Source organism: Triticum urartu, chromosome 6A (genome assembly GCF_056163025.1).
Source record: "Triticum urartu cultivar PI428250 chromosome 6A, HENAU_Tu73, whole genome shotgun sequence".
In the NCBI taxonomy this organism is placed as follows: domain Eukaryota; kingdom Viridiplantae; phylum Streptophyta; class Magnoliopsida; order Poales; family Poaceae; genus Triticum; species Triticum urartu.
The window spans coordinates 348,854,576-348,875,354 of record NC_141878.1 but is presented as its reverse complement, the minus strand read 5'-3'; the positions used below and the strand labels follow the sequence as shown (position 1 = coordinate 348,875,354).

Here is a 20,779-nt window from a genome sequence, read left to right as displayed (position 1 = left end):
ATGCTCCGACTTCATCACATAACGGTTCACCATACGTGCATGCTACGTGAATCACAAACTTTAACACAAGTATCTCTCAAATTCACAACTAGTCACTAGCATGACTCTAATATTACCATCCTCATATCTCAAAACAATCATCAAGTATCAAAATTCTCATAGTATTCAACGCACTTTATATGAAAGTATTATATCCCTCTTGGATGCCCATCATATTAGGACTAAATTCATAACCAAAGCAAATTACCATGCTATTTAGGACTCTCAAAACCACCACCGTGCTCTAAAAGGATATAAGTGAAGTACTAGAGCAAATGATAAACTACTCCGAAAGATATAAGTGAAGATCAATGAGTAGTCAAATAATTATGCAACTATGTGAAGACTCTCTAACATTTAAGAATTTCAGATCTTGGTGTTTTATTCAAACAGAAAGCAAAACTAAATAAAATAAATTGATCCTCCAAGTGAACACATATCAGGTGGTGAATAAAATATAGTTCCAAGTAAAGTTACCGATGAACGAAGACGAAAGAGGGGATGCCTTCCGGGGCATCCCCAAGCTTAGGCTCTTGGTTGTCCTTGAATATTGCATTGGGGTGCCCTGGGCATCCCCAAGCATAGGCTCTTGCCACTCCTTGTTCCATAGTCCATCGAATCTTTACTCAATACTTGAAAACTTCACAACACAAAACTTATCAAAAAACTCGTAAGCTCCATTAGTATAAGAAAATAAATCACCACTTGGGTACTGGTGTGAACTCATTCTAAATTCATATTGGTGTAATATCTACTATATTCCAACTTATAGGGAGAACTACTCCCTCCTTGTCATGGAGAGCACCGGGATGATGAAGATGGCCACCGGAGAGGGATTTCGCCCTCCGCCAGGGTGCCGGAACGGGTCTAGATTGGTTTTCGGTGGCTATGGAGGCTTCTGGCGGCGGAACTCCCGATCTATTCCGCTCCTCAAAGTTTTTATGGTATATGAGTATATATAGGAGGAATGAATACGTCAGGGGAGCCACGAGGGGCCCACGAGGTAGGAGGGCGCGCCCAGGTGGGCGCGCCCCCTGCCTCGTGCCTTCCTCGTTGCTTCCCTTACGGACACCCCAAGTCTTCTGGATTGCTTCCGTTCCAAAAATAAGTTCCGTGAAGTTTCAGGTCAATTGGACTCCGTTTGATTTTCCTTTTCCACGATAATCTAAAACAAGGAAAAAACAGAAACTGGCACTGGGCTCTGGGTTAATAGGTTGGTCCCAAAAATAATATAAAAGTGTATAATAAAGCCATAAACATCCAAAACAGATAATATAATAGCACGGAACAATAAAAAATTATAGATACGTTGGAGGCGTATCACCCTCCACTGCTGAATCTGGATAGATTGCTGCTGGATCTTGTTGCACTCATCTTCTATGGATGAAGCAAACTCTCAAAGATTATGGCATCCACCTGAAGCAAGTGCCACTCTACTTCTACAATGAAAGCGCCATCAAGATTGCCAACAATCTAGTTCAGCACTCGAAGACAAAGCACATTTAGATTCGTCATCACTTCCTCAGAGATCATGTCATGAAGGAGGATATTGATATAATTCATGTCAACACTGAAGAGGCCCAGTAATCTTGACAAAACCCTTGGCTGAGAAAAGGTTTTGCAAATTGCGGTGTGAGCTAAATATCTTAGAATCCTCAATTGTCCTGTAATTGGACACACATCCTAACGCTTATGCATGTTGATGACTTAGATGTGCAACACATGAAGTAACGTATATCTTCAATCAATGAAGACATACACTCTAAGTGTGAATACATTAACATGGAATTTGACTTCGGAGCGCCACGATAATTGCGTGCCGTCTCTGGGTCTAATACTACCTATACGGCCAAAAATCTTTTTGAAGTGTTTCATTTGGTGTCATAATTGCATAGTCTTCACATTTGGTTTTTCTTCAACATTGATTTGACTTCTAGGTTTATCTTCGCAATGTTGAGTTGGTCTACAGGACTATTTTGTTACCCGTAACAGAATATTATTCTGTTACCCCCCGGCCCTATATAGGCGTGACGCGCTTACACAGTAGAATCCCCCCCCCCCCGAGCTAGCCCGAACCCAACCGGCCTTCTTCTGCCGGAGGCACCGTCGCGGGCGAGCAAGCGACGGCAGCAGCCGGAGCAAGGGAGCCTTTGGCGCCGTGACTGGCCGGCGAAGGATCCACCATCGCCATCCAGTTCCTCGCCGGGATCCTTCGCCGGGGTCGTGATCCGCTCCTCCTATCTCCCTCCCTCGCCGGGGCTCCTTCGTCGGGGTCGTGATCCCCGCTAGCAGCTGCCTCCCCGGACCTCATCGCTGGACATCCACCAAAAGCAACAGCACTGTCGTCTCCGCAAGCTCCTTGTTTGCATAAATGGCACCGCCTCCCAAGAAAATGCCAGTACGCCGCCCACGAGAGGAAGAAGAAGAAGTCATATTCAAGAACATGCCACTGCAGGTGATGTTTGTGTTTAGTTCATCAGTACTGCAACGAAGAAGATTCAGTTTAAAAATTGCACACACTATGATCTGCCTACATGTTACACTATCAGATTCATCAGTACTACATGCGTGTTGCATCAGTGACACATGTGCCTATGATGCAGAAGCAGATAGTACATTGCAAAAATGCTTGCATTTATTCATTACTCCCCTGCACTTGATGCACAATTTGGATGTCGAGGTTACTGTTAGTACCTATTATATGCTAGCTTCAGTTCAAGCCAAAAAACATAAACTTATGCATTAGACCAAGTAGCTACCAGGCTTTATATAAGGTTCATCTACCACTGCAAGTTTGTATGATGTTATTTATACTAGTGCATGCCGTGTAGTTACGTCAGTTCAAACTAGTAAAAGAATGTTGTTGAAAAAATATACACTTGTTACAGAGTAAGTTCAATGATACATATACTAGGAGTACTTCTAGTGTAGTTGCATAAGTTATAGATGAAAAAAGAGAAGACATGCATCAGTTTTATATATATGCATATCCATACATATCTCAAGTTCAATGTTCAGTTTGCAAGAAGTGCACCAAATGTTTATGCATCAATTATAGGGAAAAAGATAAAAAAAACATTCTAGATCAGAAGAAGTTCAATGTTCAGTTTACAAGCAGTGCTAAAAATCAGTACATCAGTACATCGTGCTAAACATGTACGTTCATCAGTTTGACTGAAAACTAAACCAAATACAAAATAGAGAACAAAGTTTAATAACGGCCAGCGATGCAAGTTCAACTTGTACATTGCCTTCAGTTTATGACATGTTACCCATAGCATGTATACGAGAAAATGCAGAAAAGATTAATCCCAAAACTCTTGAATGTCATTGCAGAAACATGCAAGGCGGCACACGCAGCGAGGGTTTGATGAGCCAAGCAGATATGGGGCACCGCGTGGTTGGGTAACACCAAAACTGGCACCTGGATACTTCAACAATATAAGCAGATTTCAAGCTACACCAGACTCATGAGAAGCGCGGACAAGTTCTTCTATGAAGTAAACACCGATATCTGGGAATACAAGCTTTGCCACTGCTGGGTTGCAACAAGGTCAACAATTTCCCAACGACAAATGTTTTCCTTCCCTAGCGCATGCGGAAAGGCAAGGACACACAGTCTTCCACCAGTCGCTCCATCAACATCAATCATACGTGCTGCAAAAGCGGTTGCGACGGGAAGACCAGGCCAAAGAGATAGAAATTTTGGCCACTCTAACAGGTGCAAAGTACAAGATATGAGCCATATAGACAGGAGCAACCTCACAACTAATCTGAGGGGAGACAACCATACAATGAGAGACGGAGAGCTTCGTCAACATTGCTCCCTCCAAGAGATGCATTTCTGGATGTGCCAAGGGTGACAACACCCGCGTCCATATACCAGGTTGAACAACAAACACTGGAGGCAGCACAGAGCTATACACATGTAAGTATCCACATTCGGAAAAAAAACATACAGGAATAGTCAATATCATGGTACTGTGACCACCCCATCTAACATTTTCATAACTACATTTTTGTTTGCTCACTGTTGCGTGCAACCACCTAACATTGAAGCTTAAGCTCTGCCAAGGATAGAGATGCGCTTTGAATCTTTTAAAGAAGCAAAGGAGTTCTACAATGTCTAGGCAAAGCACGCGGGTTTTGCTGTCAAGGAAGGCTCCAAGGTTGAGACCAGAGTCTACCATTATTGCACGTCCTATGGAGTCTATGAATCGAAGGTGTCAGAAGCAAATAGACAGCGGAACAAGACGACAGCCAGGACTAACTGTGGGGCTAAAATGAGGTTGAAGAGGGAAAAGGATGGAACACTTGTCATAAAAGAGATAGTCTGGGAACACAACCACATGCTACAGCTCACCCCCCAAATGCTTGTCTTCTTGCACTCCCGCAAAAAATTTGACAAAACAATCTTGGAGTACGTCACATACCTGCAGTTCAAAGGCACTGAACACGCACAAATCATGAGCATACTGGGCGGCGATGACCCCGGTAGCTACTTCCTCAAAATGAATGCCAAAGACCTAATTAACCTGTAAGTACAAACTTGTTCTCCTCCCATCAACCCCCTCTGTCTTTTTTTTCTCTGACAGTACCAACATATTATGCAACGCATGACCTGACGCCAGTTCAACATGCATTTTTGAATGACTGTTCACTTTTAATATGCAGCAAAGCAAAGAATTCAAGAATGGATGATGTGGATGATGTCCTAAAGACTGTCAACTTATTTAGGGAGATGAAAGCTATAAACAGGGAATTCTTGTGTGACATGCAACTTGATGAGTCCGACAGAGTTAAGAACATATTCTGGGCGAACGCAAGCTGTCGAGGGGCGTATCAGGACTTCGGTGACTACGTAATGTTTGACACCACATATAATACCAACAAGTACCATATGCCACTTGGGGTGTTTATTGGTACTAACAACCACTTACAGACTACATTCTTTGGTTTCGCCCTGATAAGAGATGAGGATGCAGATTCATTTAGATGGCTGTTCAAGACATTTTTAAGGTGCGTGAGAGGGAAGGCTTCTACATACATCCTCACAGGTACAAATGCCAAAACCACCCCCTACCCAAAAAAAGGAAAATAACACAGTAAAAATGTTGTGTCGGTTCTATTGGTATATATGCACCACCATCTGCTGACCACTCCACGTCTCTTTTCTCATTACTAGACTAGTGCCGGGCAATGGCTTTGGTGATCCCAGATGCTTTCAAGAACACAGTACACAAGTTGTGCCGCTGGCACATTATGAAGAAGTATAGGGAACACCTTGCATACCTGTACAACCTGCACGAAGACTTTAAGGATGAATTCACATCAATCCTCAACTGGCCCCTCATGCCAACTGAGTTTGACGCTGCCTGGAGAAGACTCATGGATAGGTACAATCTCCATGATGATGCCACGATGGTGGGCATGGGGAACGAGCGTGAGAGATGGATATCAGCCTACTTCAAAGAAATTTTGTGCGCCAAAATGACATCCACACAACAAAGTGAGAGCATGAACTATGTGCTCAAGAAGAACTTCGTAAGAGAGAGAGAGAGAGACAAAACCTACACCGGTTTGTCAGCCAGGTAAACTCCTGCGTCTAAAACAGGAGGCAAACAAATAACCAGGAGACAATGGGTAACCGGGTATAGCTCTATCATCTGTCGTAAGACAAAAATAACATGCTTACTAAAGTAAAACTTTATTAGTTAGACAAGTTTTTGCTGCGAGAAAACTAATAATTTGGTCATCACTCTTGTATGGGTAGAAGGAACAAAACACGCTGACCTTCTATGGGTTTGACACCCAGATGGCAAAGCTTTACTCATGAGCTGTGTACAGCGAGATCAGAAAAAGGCTAAAACTGAGCACACTCTTCACGGCGACAAAGACGGAAGAGCCAACAAAGTACCTCATGCGCTACAACAACCCACAAAAACTGTCTGCGTGGGCTCAACACGTGTTCCAGGTTGTTGCAGACCCCGTGGAAGAAACATATGAGTGCGAGTGCAAGCTATGGGGGCCACACAGGTGAAGACTAAAAAAAGATGTTACATACTTTACTACTTTTTTGCAAAGTTTTTGTTCGAATGAAATGACAAAAAACATGCACCTCTTCAAAAAATACAGGTGTTTTCTGTGTGCATGTCCTATGCATGATGCAGACAATTAAGACTGCCAGCGTTCCAGAGAAATACATCCACAGGAGATACACCAAACGCCCGAACATCCAGCTAACATTCAACAGAAATGACTTGAGGATAGTAGCGTCAAACAAGGCATCTCAATACTGCATTGAAAGCTCACTACTGATGTTGAACATGAGGGTGCACAGAAAAATCTTGAGAAGCCAAGAGAAAATGGCGAGGTCACGGGTCGTCATGGAAAAACTTGAACAAGAACTCGACGCCATGCATTCTGCTGAAAACGGAGGTGCCGTGGATAATGAAGCCATTGAGCAGGATATTGCTACAATGTTATCCGAGATGAACCATTTGGGAGCTATTAACCCATTCGACAACGAGGAAGATGAGCAACAGCAACCATAGCTTTCCCATGTGCACACTCAAGAGCACCAACATGCTCACATGCAAGATCATGAGCTTGATGGTGCTGTAGGTGAACGACATGACAACAGGACATGCTACCAGTAGTGGCAGGAAAGGGTGATTAAACCACCCATATTCTCAAACACAAAGGGGAGGAAGAGTAAGATGCGAGCAGCGAGCGCAGCAAAAGCAACACCCAAGAAGCCGCCACGCCCCATCAGGCGCATGGAATTTGGCCCGGACGGCAAACCTCTCGGGATAAGGGCATGCGGATTCTGCAACGTCATGACCAAACATAATTACCGCACATGCCCACTCCGCACAGATGCCACTTTCAACAAGCAAAAGCTGCGGAAGCAGATTGGAGCCGCCCAGGTTTCTACCAATGGAGATGACACACGTAACAGCTACACTCGCCGCAAGTGTGGGGGAACTGATGGACATAATGCCCGCAAATGCAAAGTGGACAAGGAGGTCAGTGGCGCTGAACAGAAACAAAAGAAGAGGATGAAGAAGAAGAGCTTGACGAGAATGACGACCAATCAGACGAAGACAATGAAGACGACAGGTTTGGGGACGAGGAAACTGAAACTGACGATGAAGCTGCCAAGGCTCAAGCCGGAAAGGGCGCCGGCAAGGGACAACATTCGGGGCCAGTTAGGAGGAGCTCAAGACTGAAGAATCCATAGTGGTTATGCTTCTGCATCAACTGAAAAATAATCTTGTACTCTCAGTTGCCTCGGTACACACAATGAGGAAACATATCAGAAACACTGTCGTTACCAAAACTTATTTAGCATTATCATCGATTTCTCGATCAGTACTATAGTTAAGATATAATTTGTGATTTGTGCCCACTAGACAAGTGACATTATTATGTAAACCATTTGATAATCCTTTTGAATGCAATCACAAATACATTTCAAAAACTTATCTGGGTTTGTGTAACGCCAACACTACTGCCGGCCAGTAATTCAGCAAAAATATGTTAAGGAAAATTTAAACTCTGATGGTACATCAGTACTGATAATTGTCACTCGTGAGTACAAAGGCATAGTAACCAAACACACCCCTGAACACCTCAAAAAACATTGTTTCAAAAACGTGATGTGTCTGCTTCTGCCAGTCCTAGTTCAAAAAGTCCATCAGTACATAAAAATAATTACCTCAAGCAAATGCAAAATATAATACACATGTACTGATGAAAAACTAATTTATCTGTAAAAAATACTTTCAAAGATTATCTTGATATAAACAATCATTTCAAATAAATAATTTAAAAAAACATTAGCATGACACACATAGTCTGCCTGGTATTTGGTAAGTTCAATTACACTTCAATCAGCGGTGCAAGTACACACAGTAGAGGAGTACAAACCTCCATCATCACCAACCCTAAAACGTGCAAGTGGGATAAGAAGCTAATAAGTACAGCTTGACAAGACGGATTAGTGCGACAATAAAATACCATCATCACCGACCCTGAGACGAGCAAGTGGGATAAGCAGCTGGTAAGTATAGCTTGAAAAGACTACTCAGTGCGACCAGATTAATACCCTGGCAAACAAATTGGCTTGGACGGTTGGTTCTTCCAGTACACCGCCCGTGCCACCCACTGGGCAGTTGCCACAAGGGACTACAAACGGCGACCACACGCCACTACACCCATGCCCCTGATGAACCACCTCCCACACATCCCCATCGACGCACTGCAAAATACCCCATTCTCTTCCATCTCTGCCTCATTCCCAGAAAACCACCATTGCCGCTTCCATCTCCACTGCAGATAACCCAGAAACTTCTCTCTCCCAAGCCCACAGTCGCCGGAGGAGGGCGATGGCGAAGGAACCGTCCGCCAAGCGTCATCATGGTGAGACGTTGGACAAGCGCAACAACCTCGTCGACGTTCATGGCCCCGGCAAGAAGCGCGACTACACCAAAACCCTCACAGGTGTTGAGCTCCATGGCAAGGAGATGCTGGAGATCGTCTGCACCAGTGAACCAGACAAGGCTGATGAGATGATCTCCAGGCTCTGGAGGAAGGTTGGTGGCTCGCATCATAAGATCGTCGGCCTTGGTGTGCATTACACCAGGGAAGACGAACCTCCCTAGATGGCAACAGTCCTGCAGTTGTGTGTGGAGGAACTATGCCTGGTGTACCACATCACAGCGGCCACGAAATGGTGACCAATCCTACTCATTTTCCCTATTTGGTTCATTTGTTTAATTAGTACTCTATCCTGAAAATTTCATCAAACTTGTTTCCAAACTAGATGTACTAGTGTGGTTTGTGAAACTGGATGCACTACTGCATTTTCTCAAGTAGATACACTATAATTGTATTTTTGAACCTGATGCACTGGATTACTATTTGAAAAATCTTGCAGAAGAATAATTTCTGAAGTTGATGTACTAGTGTAATATCTGATCTTGATCCGATAGTGTTGTTTCTGTACTCAATGTATTAATAAGATGTTTCTGAACTTGATGTAGTGTGGTAGTTTTTGAATTTGGTCTAATGTTATTTTCATAAGCAAAAAACCTAAGAACTTGCTGAAGCACTGGTGTGTGTTGTCCTATTCAACAAAAGTAAATAAACTAGTACTAAAGCAGCACATACAACATTGGCTCAAACTATGTATAATCCAAAAAGAAAAATAACATGATGTACTTGAGTTTATTTTCAGAACTTTGTTTACTAGTTTCTGAAGTACATTCATCCATTAATTATGCTATATAAGTATCTACTTCATGGATTCATCGCTTGTAAAACAAAACAAAAATGAAGAATTCAAATATCAAAGTAATGCTAATCTGGCCTTCCGACGATAAACCCCAACAAGTTCATCTACATTCAGCGCATCTTGAGAGTTCCATACACCGGAAAAGAGTACGACTCCTTGACTGATGTTGCAGCCAGCGTCATCCACCCATTCTACAAAGGCATGAAGAAGAACATCGACACGCAGGAAGACCACAAACTGTGGGGAATCAGCCCGCTGCCAGACAACCTCATCGAGTATGCAGGAGTACATGTGTACGTCGCGTACAAGTCATGGAACATGATCGACAACATCACAAATGGTTGGGAAATTGCAAAAGCGCGGGAGGCTGACCAATACTACAACCACTCCTTTCACCCCTTTTAGGGATGAAGATACATCAAAGCATGCCTTCGTTTTCCTTCCGCTTGTGCTTGCCTTTTATCTTGTTGTTTCAAATTAGTAGTTTGCTCTTGTTGGGTTGAACCAGTATGATTATGTTGTGCTTGTCGTGGTTGAACAAGTTTATTTATGTCATCAAGTACCTTGTTTTTCTTATCTCATTATATAAGTTTGGTAGCTTCGTATTTTGTTAATCCATCAATTCAAATTCAAAGTAGCTTCTGAATGGAACTTTGTGGCTGCTCTAAAGTAGTAGTTATGAAGCAACTAATCACACAATGTTGTTCCATGTGTAGTTTCGATTCAGTATTGTATAGAAAACATAATGTTGAAACAATCAGCACAATTTGAGTTGCTTAATAACGCTTCAAAAGTTGAAGCAGAAATTCTTAGTACTTCATGTACTGTTCTCATTCATATGTAGCTGCTAGAAAATTAACAAGTACTACAAACAAAATAGTTAAGAAGCATCAACACATACTTATGTTGGTCTCTTGCAGACTAAGAATGACAGTACTAGTACACTTGATCGAATAGTACATACTTACTACAATAAAAAGTACAAAGAAGCATCAGTCAGTAACCCCCCCCCCCCAAAAAGTCAGACTCAGAACATAAGTGCTACTATGAATGGACTATCAGTACAACTAAGTCTACACGCAAGTACCATAGTGCTGAAAAAGTCAGACCCTTGAGAATAATCACAAAAACAAGGCAAAAAACTTCAAATGAAAAAATAACACTTCCACAGAACTAGAACAAAAAGTATCAGTCCAAGTTACTGGTGGAGTCAAGTACTAGATTCAAAAAAACAAAAAAGTAAAAATTGACCGCCCAAGGATAGGCGCAGGCCCTGACGCTACTAGATACTTCAACTCGAGCCCGTGTGCGAATCCCTAGTAATCCACACAACTCAGGGCCAGCGGACCAGGGCGCACAGGTCATAACAGAGAGCAAGCGCCATGTATAAGCGCTCAGGTAAGTATTCAGAGGAGTTCGACCAGTAGGACTCGGCTGCGCTTATAAACAGGTCGAAAGCCTCCTCCCTTAGCGTGGTGGGACTAAACCCAGAGCACACGCACATCCAGCAGTGTCCAAAACGCCCGCACGGGCCATTTGGCCAGGAAAATGGCCCAATAGCCTCCATCGTCTACAAACACCCCACCAATAAGTCCACTTAAACGAACCAGAGCGCGGGGCAAATAAATATAAACTACAAGAAAAATGTTCAAAACTGAAAATATAAAAGTTCAAATACTAGTTCGCAGGCAATAACTTTAAATATGAAAAATAAAAATAAAAATAATTTTAGCTCTGCACCATAGATGACAAAAAAGGAAAAAATATGATACAAAAACAATGAAACTCTAAAAAGTAGAGAACTTAATAGCCTATTTGTTAAATGTACATAATTTAAAACACCGAATTAAAATATTACTTTCAAGTTCAACTACTAAAATGCAAGAAGTTCAAATAGATAATGTTTGTCAATTATGCTAAATTTCTTATCTATATAAATCTGAAAAGTTCAACCACTAAAATGCATGAAGTTCAAATAGATTTTCTTTGTCAATTATGCTAAATTTATTATTTATATAAAATCTAACTACTTCAACTACTAAAAATGCAAGAAGTTCAAATATATTTTCTTTGTCAATTCTGCTAAATTTCTTATTTATGTAAAATCTATCCACACCTCGACAAATGATTTCATCATAAATAATCCCAATCCCCGCCCCCAAAACTCAGTTCAAACATACCTATGACATCAGTACTAAAAAAGCATGAACAGTCAGGCCACTCACACCACTGTGACACCAAATTTCAAAACCGTACGCTGTATGAAATTAAAATTCAATTCACCCAGCACTAAACCATAAGTGCACTAAAAATGAGAATACAAAAACTTTAAAAGGCATAACTTAGGTTGGGATAGATGAAAAAGAAAATAAGTCCCGGTTTTGAGCAACAACTCCCAGGGCACTGAAAAATGTTTTGAGATCAACTAGTGTATAAGACTTTACTGGAAAAACAATACTTAACATCCACACAGAAAAACATCACAAAGCATACGTCACTTAAACGGTGCAAAATGCCATAATCACCACCCCTGAGACGTGCAAGTGGAATAACCAGCTGGTAAGTACAGCTTGACAAGACTACTTAGTGCGACAGTAAAAACCCTTGGCTTGGACGGTTAGTTCTTCCAGGCCACCACCTACGCCACCCACTGGGCGGTTGCCACAAGGGACTACAAATGGGGACCCCGACGACCACTACACCCACGTCCCTGATGAACCTCCTCCCACACATCCCTGTCGACGCACTGTAAAATATCCCATTGTCTTCCATCTCTGCCTCATTCTCAAAACCACCATTGTTGCTTCCGTCTCCACCACAAACAACCCAGAAACTTCTCTCTCCTAAGCCCACAGTCACCGGAGGATGGCGATGGCGAAGGAACCATCCGCCAAGCGTCATCATGGCGAGACGTCCGGCAAGAGCTGCAACCTCGACGACGTTCACGTAGCCGGTGAGAAGCGCACGTACACCAGAACCCTCACAAGGGTTGAGCTCCACGGCAAGGAGATGCTGGAGATCGTCTACACCAGCGAACCAGACAAGGCCGACAAGATGGTGAGCAGGCTCAGGATGAAGCGCGGCGGCTTGTATCCGACCTTCATCGGAGTTGATGTGGAGTACACTAGCGACAATGAACATCCCCAGATGGCAGCAGTCCTGTAGTTGTGCGTCGAGAAACTCTGCTTGGTGTACCACATCGCAGCGGCCACAAAATGGTAACCCAAAACTAATGTTCATTCATATGTTGTACTAGTACTACTCCCTAAAAATTTCATTAAACTTGTTTCTCAACTAGATGAACTACTATAGTTTGTGAAGTGGATGCATGAGTACATGTTTCTCAAGTTACATGCATTTCTGAAATTGTGAAGTGGATTGTTTCACCAGATTAGTCATCTAAAAACTGATGCACTGGATTAGCATATGAAAAATCTTTCACCAAACTAATTTCTGAACTTGATGTACTAGCATAGATTCTGATCTTGATGCACTAGTATAGTTTATAGAATTGATGTATTAAAAGATGTTTGGTGAAGTGGTATAGGTCCATATCTTGATGCACATGTTTCTCAAATTAATTTCTGAACCTGATATAGAATTGATGCACAAAGATGTATCAAGCACTGTTATAGGTCTTTTATTCAACAAAAAAGAAAACTAAACTTGAAGTAAGTAGCACATATATCATTGACTCTTGTAAAAATAGGTTCTTGAACTTGGTGAAGCCCTGAATATACCAAAAAAGAAAAATAACATGGTGTTGTTGAATTTAATTTTAGGACTTTGTGTACTAGTTTCTGAACTACTTTCATCCATGACTTGTACTATATAAGCATCTACCTCATGGATTATCACTTGTAAACCAAAAAGTAGGAGAATTAAATCTTCAAAAAATAACACTAATCTTCAATATGTGTTTCCCCCCTTGCAGGCCCAAGCGCCTCAAAGAGTTCCTACAAGAGGAGAAATTGTAGACATTTGTCGGTTTCAGCATTGGAGGTGACAAGTGGATGTTGAACAAGTCTGGTTTGGAGATCAACCCAACAATTTCATCGACATGCAGTGCAAGTGGAAAGTTCCAACCAAAACCAAATTCTACGACTCCGTGGCCGATGTTGTAGGCAGCGTCATCCACCCATTCTACAAAGGCATGAAGAAGAAGATCGACATGGAGGAAACCACAAACTATGGCGGATCATCCCGCTTCCAGACAAGCTCATCGGGTACGCAAGAGTAGATGCGTACGCCACGTACAAGTCATGGAAGATAATCGATAACATCGTGGCAGGTTGGGATATTTCAAAAGAGCAGGAGGTTGACCCCTACTACCACTGCAACTTCGCGGGATGAAGAGGCATGAAAGTCGGCCTTCATGTTGCTCGCGCTTCTGCTTGTCCTTAATCTTGTTGTTTCATATTTGTAGTTTGCTTTCATTAGTTTGAACCAGCTTCCTTATGTTATGTGTATCAGGATTTGAGCAAGTTTTCCTATGTCTATCAAGTACATCGTTTTCTCATGTCATATGACAAGTTTGCTAGCTTCCTATTTTGTTTATCCATCATTTGAAGTTGAAGTAGGTTGTGAATGAAACTTGATGGCTGCTATGAAGCACTAGTCATGGAGCAACAAATCACACATGTATATTTTCACAAAAAAACAGTTGCACACTAACTAAGGACAACAACAAATAGTAGCGTTGGACGCTAAGTACAGCTTAGTCATGTACGGTAGTACTATCACACTAAAAATCAGTTTTGAGTTTCAGAAGAACACTAAAAAGACTAAGTTTCGGCCGAGGAAAACGTTCTGTACTAACAGCATCATGGTAATAGTAGTTAAAAAATTACTAAGTACTACAACAGGAAAAGCAAAGAACCATCTGTACATATTTCCTAGTCACTAGCATGCTAGGATTGAAAGTACTGGTGCACTTGAACACGCAGTACATTCATTCTACAAAAATAAAAAGGAACGGGATGCTTCAGTTCGCATTCCCTAAAACAGTGACACACACTAAGAATAACAGTAATAGTACAACTGAAATCTCAGTACAACTTAGTCTATACGGCAAGTACTATGATGATACCAAACATTGCCTTGAGAAGAACCGTAGCCTAGAAAAAAGAAGGCCAAAACTAGATCAAAAAGATATCAGTTCGACCAAGGAGAAAAATCACAGGAAAGACAACAGAAGCATCAACCCACATTGACTAGTGAGGTACTAGTTTCAAACAACACAAAAAAATAAAATGATCAAAGTACTAGTACAATTGAAATCTCAGTACAACTTAGTTTATTCGGTAAGTGCTATGATGATACCAATTAATGCCTTGAGAAAGAAGGCAAAGACTCAACCAAAAATAGATTACACTTCAACGAAGGACAAAAATTAACAAAAGACAAACAACAGAAGCATCAGCCACATTGACTAGTGAAGTAACTATGAACTTAATACGGCTATCTGTTAAATGTAGCTAATTTAAACCAGTGCTTTAACTTTTACTATGAAGTTCAACTACTAAAATTCAAGAAGTTCAAACAAAAATTTGGCTCTCAAATTATGCTAAATTTCTTATACTTAAATAAAATCTGGCTAGAGATCACGTAGCAACTTCGTCGTAAATAATTTCAATCCCAAAAAAACTTCAGTTCTAATACATTATATGAAATCAGTTCTAAATAACAAGGAAGCGTCGCTCTAGTCACTCTAGATCCACAAGTGCTATCGTGACACCAAATTTTAAATGCCTTACCCTGAATGAGATTACAATTCAGTACTAACAGAACTATACCATAAGTACAAGAAAAGAGGGTACAGAAACTATAAAGGTCCAACCAAGGTTGGGACAGATGAAAATAAAATAAATCTCACTTTTTCAGCAACAACTCGTAATGAACATGGAAAATGGTGTTTTCAGTTCAACTAGTTTATAAGACTTTAGTAGAAAAAATAGAATTTAACCAAAACGAATTCCCAATGAAACATACACAAGTGAAACAGCTATTCAACCACACTATCATCATGGAAAAAAGTTTGTTAAACATTGTGCCACACTTAAACACAACACAAAATATACTAGTTATTACATAGTACTTGACAAGACATCCAAACACTACAAACAAAGCCTACAATGCTTTCAAGAGATATATCACACAACTATCCATTTCACTATGCAAATGATGAACATTTCTTCTATGCACCAGGAGCCAAAGCCTGAACCTCCTTGGGAAGCTCCGTCACCAGAAGTTGGTTATTCCGGTTGATACCAACTCTATACAGATCCTTAGCGTTCCAATCAACAATACGAGGCTGCAAAACAATAAAACAAATTATCAAAAATCATGACACATAAAAACAAGAATACACAATCAGACAAACACAGAAAAGTGAAAAGCTCAACTAGAACCCACATCTTCATTTCGAATGTTCTCAAAGATCTTTTCACCATCATAGGATCCCGCATACTTCAGAGTATAGTGGCTACATTCATTCGCCCCTTGAAGTGGAACCTTGACAAACGTTGGTTTCTTTGCAAAAAGCTCCCATTTGGGTTGCTTGCTCCCATTGTACTGAGCCTCACCATACAAAGTCTTCATTACTTGGACCAATCTAGAGATCTACAAAAAAAGAAAAGAAACCACACATTTTCAGGTCTCAGAAAAGCAAAAACAAAGATGCAGAAAAATTAATCCAGTACAGATAATAAATGTCACTCACAATCTTCTCGCAGTCATTATGATAGGTGTTCTTTGAAGGACAATGGTTCTTCGGATAAGGTAAAGAGTCAAGGATGTCATTGCTACTTCGGTACCGATTCATGACATATAAGGAAAAGTGGTTCACTTTCTTATCCTTTGCTAAAATCATAGGTTTGAATAGAGGCATCGTGATCTAAAAATAAATGACCAAAAAAGATATATTAAATATTCAAAATAAAAACTGGCATGACAACAAACAAATAAAACAAAAAATCGACTAGTAGATCTCACAAGGTCGGCACTGAGCAAGTCTTCATTATCTTTAACATAGCTCTTGAAATCTCTTGCTGCACTCTCCACATTAAACTCTTTATTTTCATCACCATAAAACGTAGAGTCAAGCACAACATGCAAAAAAGCCAAAAAAAGAAATAGATAGGGGAAATGGATCAACAAGCAAAGTATTATTAAAACTCGTAAAACAATAGGCAGTCTTGTTTAACAGAAACAAACGATGTGATTGATTACCGTGATGAAATATGGACTCAGCAATACCCTTTTTCCAGACACAAAATCAGCATTTCACTTGGGATTTTTCTTCGAATCATCAATGAGGAAGTCCATTACATCACCCTCCATCATTTTCCTAGGTGCAAAAACTTCCCAGATGCGTTTCCTAGTGAAGCTAGTTATGCTTTCATCAGGCTGACGTATCATTGAGAATGTATTCCCGCAGCACACACAAGAACAAAAAGCAGGGGAAGCAAGATAAGGCATTCATAGCAGTACAAGTTGTATAAAAACAAACAGTTCAGGTCATATTTATCTAGCAGTTACAAACAATAAAAGAAAAGAAGAGGGAACATAATGAGAGATACTCACTCGGCATACTTCTCACATGCTTCATCACTAAGCAACAGATTATACAACTTGCGAGCCTTGTCCAGATGAGGGAAATTATTAGGCTAAAGCTACTGCACGGGGGAGCAAAACTTTATTGGAGCTCTGGGCCCATGCTTCATGCTTACAACATTGCCAGAATCCAAAGCAGGATCCTTCCTAGCAGCACCAGCTCTATGGGTCACTATTCCAGCAAGGGGAGATACACCCTTGGCAGCAACACTTCTGGTGACTATTCCCACGCCAGCAATCTTGTCAAACGCATCATCATCACTGTCTATCAACTCCATAATGGGATTCTTGGGTGTAGAGGGGCTCTCTGCACAAGCAACCGTAGAACCTTTCAGAGCTCCCAACCGCCCCTTTGTAACACCAGATCTTGTCTTTTCGGGTGAACGCCCCTGGCTAAAATCAATAGCTACGTGCTCAAGCTCCGAGAACTGGCTGCCAAAGATCTTGTAGTCATGCTCACCAAGATCCAACCAGTCACCTGCAAAAAAAAGGAGCGCATCAAGACTAAGTTCAAATACATAATTCATGACAGTACTAGTCAAGAAGTACAAGCTGCAAAAAATTACGAAAGGTCATGCATACTTACATGGTTTGATGCCAAACAAACCCCGAAAGTTAACATCAAACACATCGCTAGTTGCGCAGGTATACAACAAAGTATTCCTAATGTCAAGAATGTCCTCGTAGCTGTAATCCAACATTTCAATCACACCATCCTCTCGGCAATGATAGGTCTTGTAGTTTTGTAGCATAAAGAAGCCACAATCATCCATGTTAACAAAAGAAAATACAAAAGGGTACATCACAAATTCGAAAAAACAGGAACACCATCCTCCCAACAACAAAAACAACTAACAAAAATCATTAAAACGGATCCTCACGCGTTTTTCTGCTGCGGCACCCGCACAAACTCGCAAGAGAAACCATCAATATGCGCCGGTGAGAATGGTTTGGCCCTGTCTACGCTGGACTCCCTCCAAAGCTTCTTTATGTTATCTGTCATAGTCCTTAAGAATTTAACTGCATCACTCCAGGTTTCATCACGGAGTAAATCAAGACACTCGAAAGGACATAACCTTAAATTCAGAACAATCAAGCACCAATGCCCAGATTCTTCACTAGGCTTCATGCTAGCCGCAAATGATGGCAGATCAAAAGTAGGGAAAAGAAACTGACAAAAAAATCACAAAGGAAAAATGAATTTAACAAATGGTAATGAAACAAAAAATTCAGCCTCCAAACAATAAAATAAAAGTAGAAAATTGAAATTCAGAAGTACAAAAAAAATGAGATAATCATAAGTTCTAATTGAGTAAGAAACCCACTACAAAAAATAAATTCTACTCAAGTTTATATCCACCGCCCAAACTTGCAACAAACATATCAGTTCAATTTCCTTGTGACAATAAGTGCAGCTTTAAAAAAAGAAGCACACATCATTCATAAGTACAGCAGTAAAAGTAGGCTACTCAAGTTCATTCCCCCACCTCCCAAACCTGCAAGAAAGCATGACAGTTCTAGGTCATGAGTACAAAAAGTTCAAGTTCACCTCCTTGGTCAAAACCATCAGCCCCTAATCTCGTGAACCACTGCAGCACATTGGCATCAATATGTCCATCACAGATCTTGGTCTGTTGTACAAAAAGAAAAACAACAGTTAGAAAATACTAACCGACACCCATCTGGGAACTACCAACTTGTCAGTGTCTCGGTACTTCTGACGTAGAGAATATGAAACAACGTCAGCACTATCTGAGTTGAGCATGCCAGTGGGGGCAAATGCTTGAGCAATAGAACCAACACTGGCATCACATTCTCTATTTTGAAACATCGGCTTGAAACTAGGAAAACACAAAATATGACATGAATTAAAACTACTACAATAAAAACAATAGTCACATGAGAGAAAGAAAAAGAGACGAAAATGATACGGGCAAAATCCTAAACTAACTTTTTCCCATGGTTCATGCGCACCTCGTAACAGCGAAGAAAAACAAATCAACCTTAACAACATTAGCACCATCTGCTTGCAGAAAAATAAGAAAAATAATAAGTTCAAGCACTACAAGTGAACATGTCCAAAATGCAATAAATGAGAAGTACGCCTCATTTACAAGTCCTTACCTGCACTATCAAGGTTTGACGACGGGAGTTCCTGTGATGAAACCAATATGCCTCTAGATTGAGGGTTCGATGATGGAAGATCTTGTGAGGACAGCAATATGGATGCGCTTTCAGGGTCTAAAGAAAGAAAATCCTGGGACGACACAAGCGCCTCCTGCGTCAACGGGCCCGAAGAAATCGACAGAAGTAAATCATCATCCTCAGATGGCACCTCCTCCACGCTACAAGCATCTTGTAATGCATCACCGTAGTCAAGCCCTCTAGGTGGGAAATTTTCTGGCGGGAAATCTTCACAATCAGAAAGATTTTCATTCCCACCAATACCAACACCACACGATTTGGCATCAAGTATGCTGGCAGCACCAACATCCTCATCTACAAGTTTGGTACCAACATCACGCCCACTGCTTAGTGGAACACCACAACCATCATCTCCACCACTAACGGCAGCCTCACGCTCAACATCAGTCATCTGAAAAAATAAAAATTCAGAAAAAGTGAATAATATGAGCAAAACTAACAATCAAAAAAAGCTAGCAAGAGATGCACAGAAAAACAAACCTTAGCAGCATTCACAACAACATCATCAATCTTGCTGCTGCTAACATTGAAAGGAGCATCATCAATGGTCCAACAAGGCTCGTCACCAACAACAGGACCCTGATTCATATGTAATGAAGCAAAAAAACAATGCTATTATTAGCAACAATAAACACAAGGAATTAAACCACATTAACAAAAAGGTAGGTATCACCTGCAAACTTTAACAGCGTGGGATAGAAAAATGAACATGTAAGGCACATTGGTGCGCATGAAAATTCAAGAAATATGTATAAACAAAATCAAAATAAAAATAAACTTGCACTTATTAGTAGATGGATCATTAACACCACTCTCAACAGCAGCCTCAACATTATGACTGGTCTCCTGCATGAAAGAAAAATTAATAAACATATGAAGATGAGGAAGTTCAACTACAATACTGACAACAGAACAACATAGTAAAAATTGCAAACACCGAGGACTGACTCACATCAACAATAGGGCGCTCCAAGCCAACATCATTCGTATGGTGATCAGAAACATTAGCCTCGGTACCATCACCAGCCATGTTGTCGGTGGCAGCAGCCTCATCCTGCATGAAAGAAAAATTTAATAAATAGATGAAGATGAGGAAGTTTAACTACAATACTGATAGTAGAACAACATAGTAAAAATTGCAAACATCAAGGACTGACTCACATCAACAACAGGGCGCTCCAAGCCAACATCATACGTATGGTGATCAGAAATATTAGCCTCAGTACCATCACCAGCCCTGCTGTCGGTGGCAGCAACCTCATCCTGCTCAATCTGCCTGATAACAACGTTGGCACTTTCGTCATACGGCTTGCAGCGAGAGTCTTGCATAGTTTTGAAATGCTTCATGTTGTTCAACAGACGAACCGAGCTCCGAACTAGATCAGCAGCACCATCACGCATATCACCAATTAAAAATCTGTCCATCTCAATATAGTCCACTGCTTCCTCAGCATTAAATTGATGACCTTCAGGAAGGATACCATTGATACAGCTCTGGCGCTCAACTGTAGTTGGAACCTTTTGCAGCTCAGAACACACATTACTAAAAATATGCTCAGCGCGCTCCAACACATAAACAACAACATCAATACCAAAACCCTGCCTCTGTAATGTACTAGCATT

The 20,779-nt window shown here is 41.0% G+C and overlaps 1 protein-coding gene across 1 annotated transcript; it reads left to right on the top strand.

Moving 5' to 3' along the window:
- The first annotated feature begins 4,322 nt into the window (after positions 1-4,322).
- LOC147965213 (protein FAR-RED ELONGATED HYPOCOTYL 3-like) lies at positions 4,323-6,593 on the top strand. The gene is made up of 4 exons (XM_087530347.1): positions 4,323-4,576; positions 4,714-5,096; positions 5,258-5,583; positions 6,210-6,593. The coding sequence occupies exons 1-4, from the start codon at positions 4,323-4,325 to the stop codon at positions 6,591-6,593; spliced, it is 1,347 nt and encodes a 448-aa protein (XP_087386473.1).
- Positions 6,594-20,779: the final 14,186 nt, after the last annotated feature.

What these genes read in the sequence shown, in the direction of transcription:
- LOC147965213 (XM_087530347.1), top strand. Translation starts at nt 4,323, where the DNA reads ATGAGGTTGAAGAGGGAAAAGGATGGAACACTTGTCATAAAAGAGATA. An exon ending in GCCAAAGACCTAATTAACCT is followed by an intron (nt 4,577 to 4,713) that starts GTAAGTACAAAC and finishes TTTAATATGCAG; the next exon opens with CAAAGCAAAGAATTCAAGAA. An exon ending in ATGTGCTCAAGAAGAACTTC is followed by an intron (nt 5,584 to 6,209) that starts GTAAGAGAGAGA and finishes TGCATGATGCAG; the next exon opens with ACAATTAAGACTGCCAGCGT.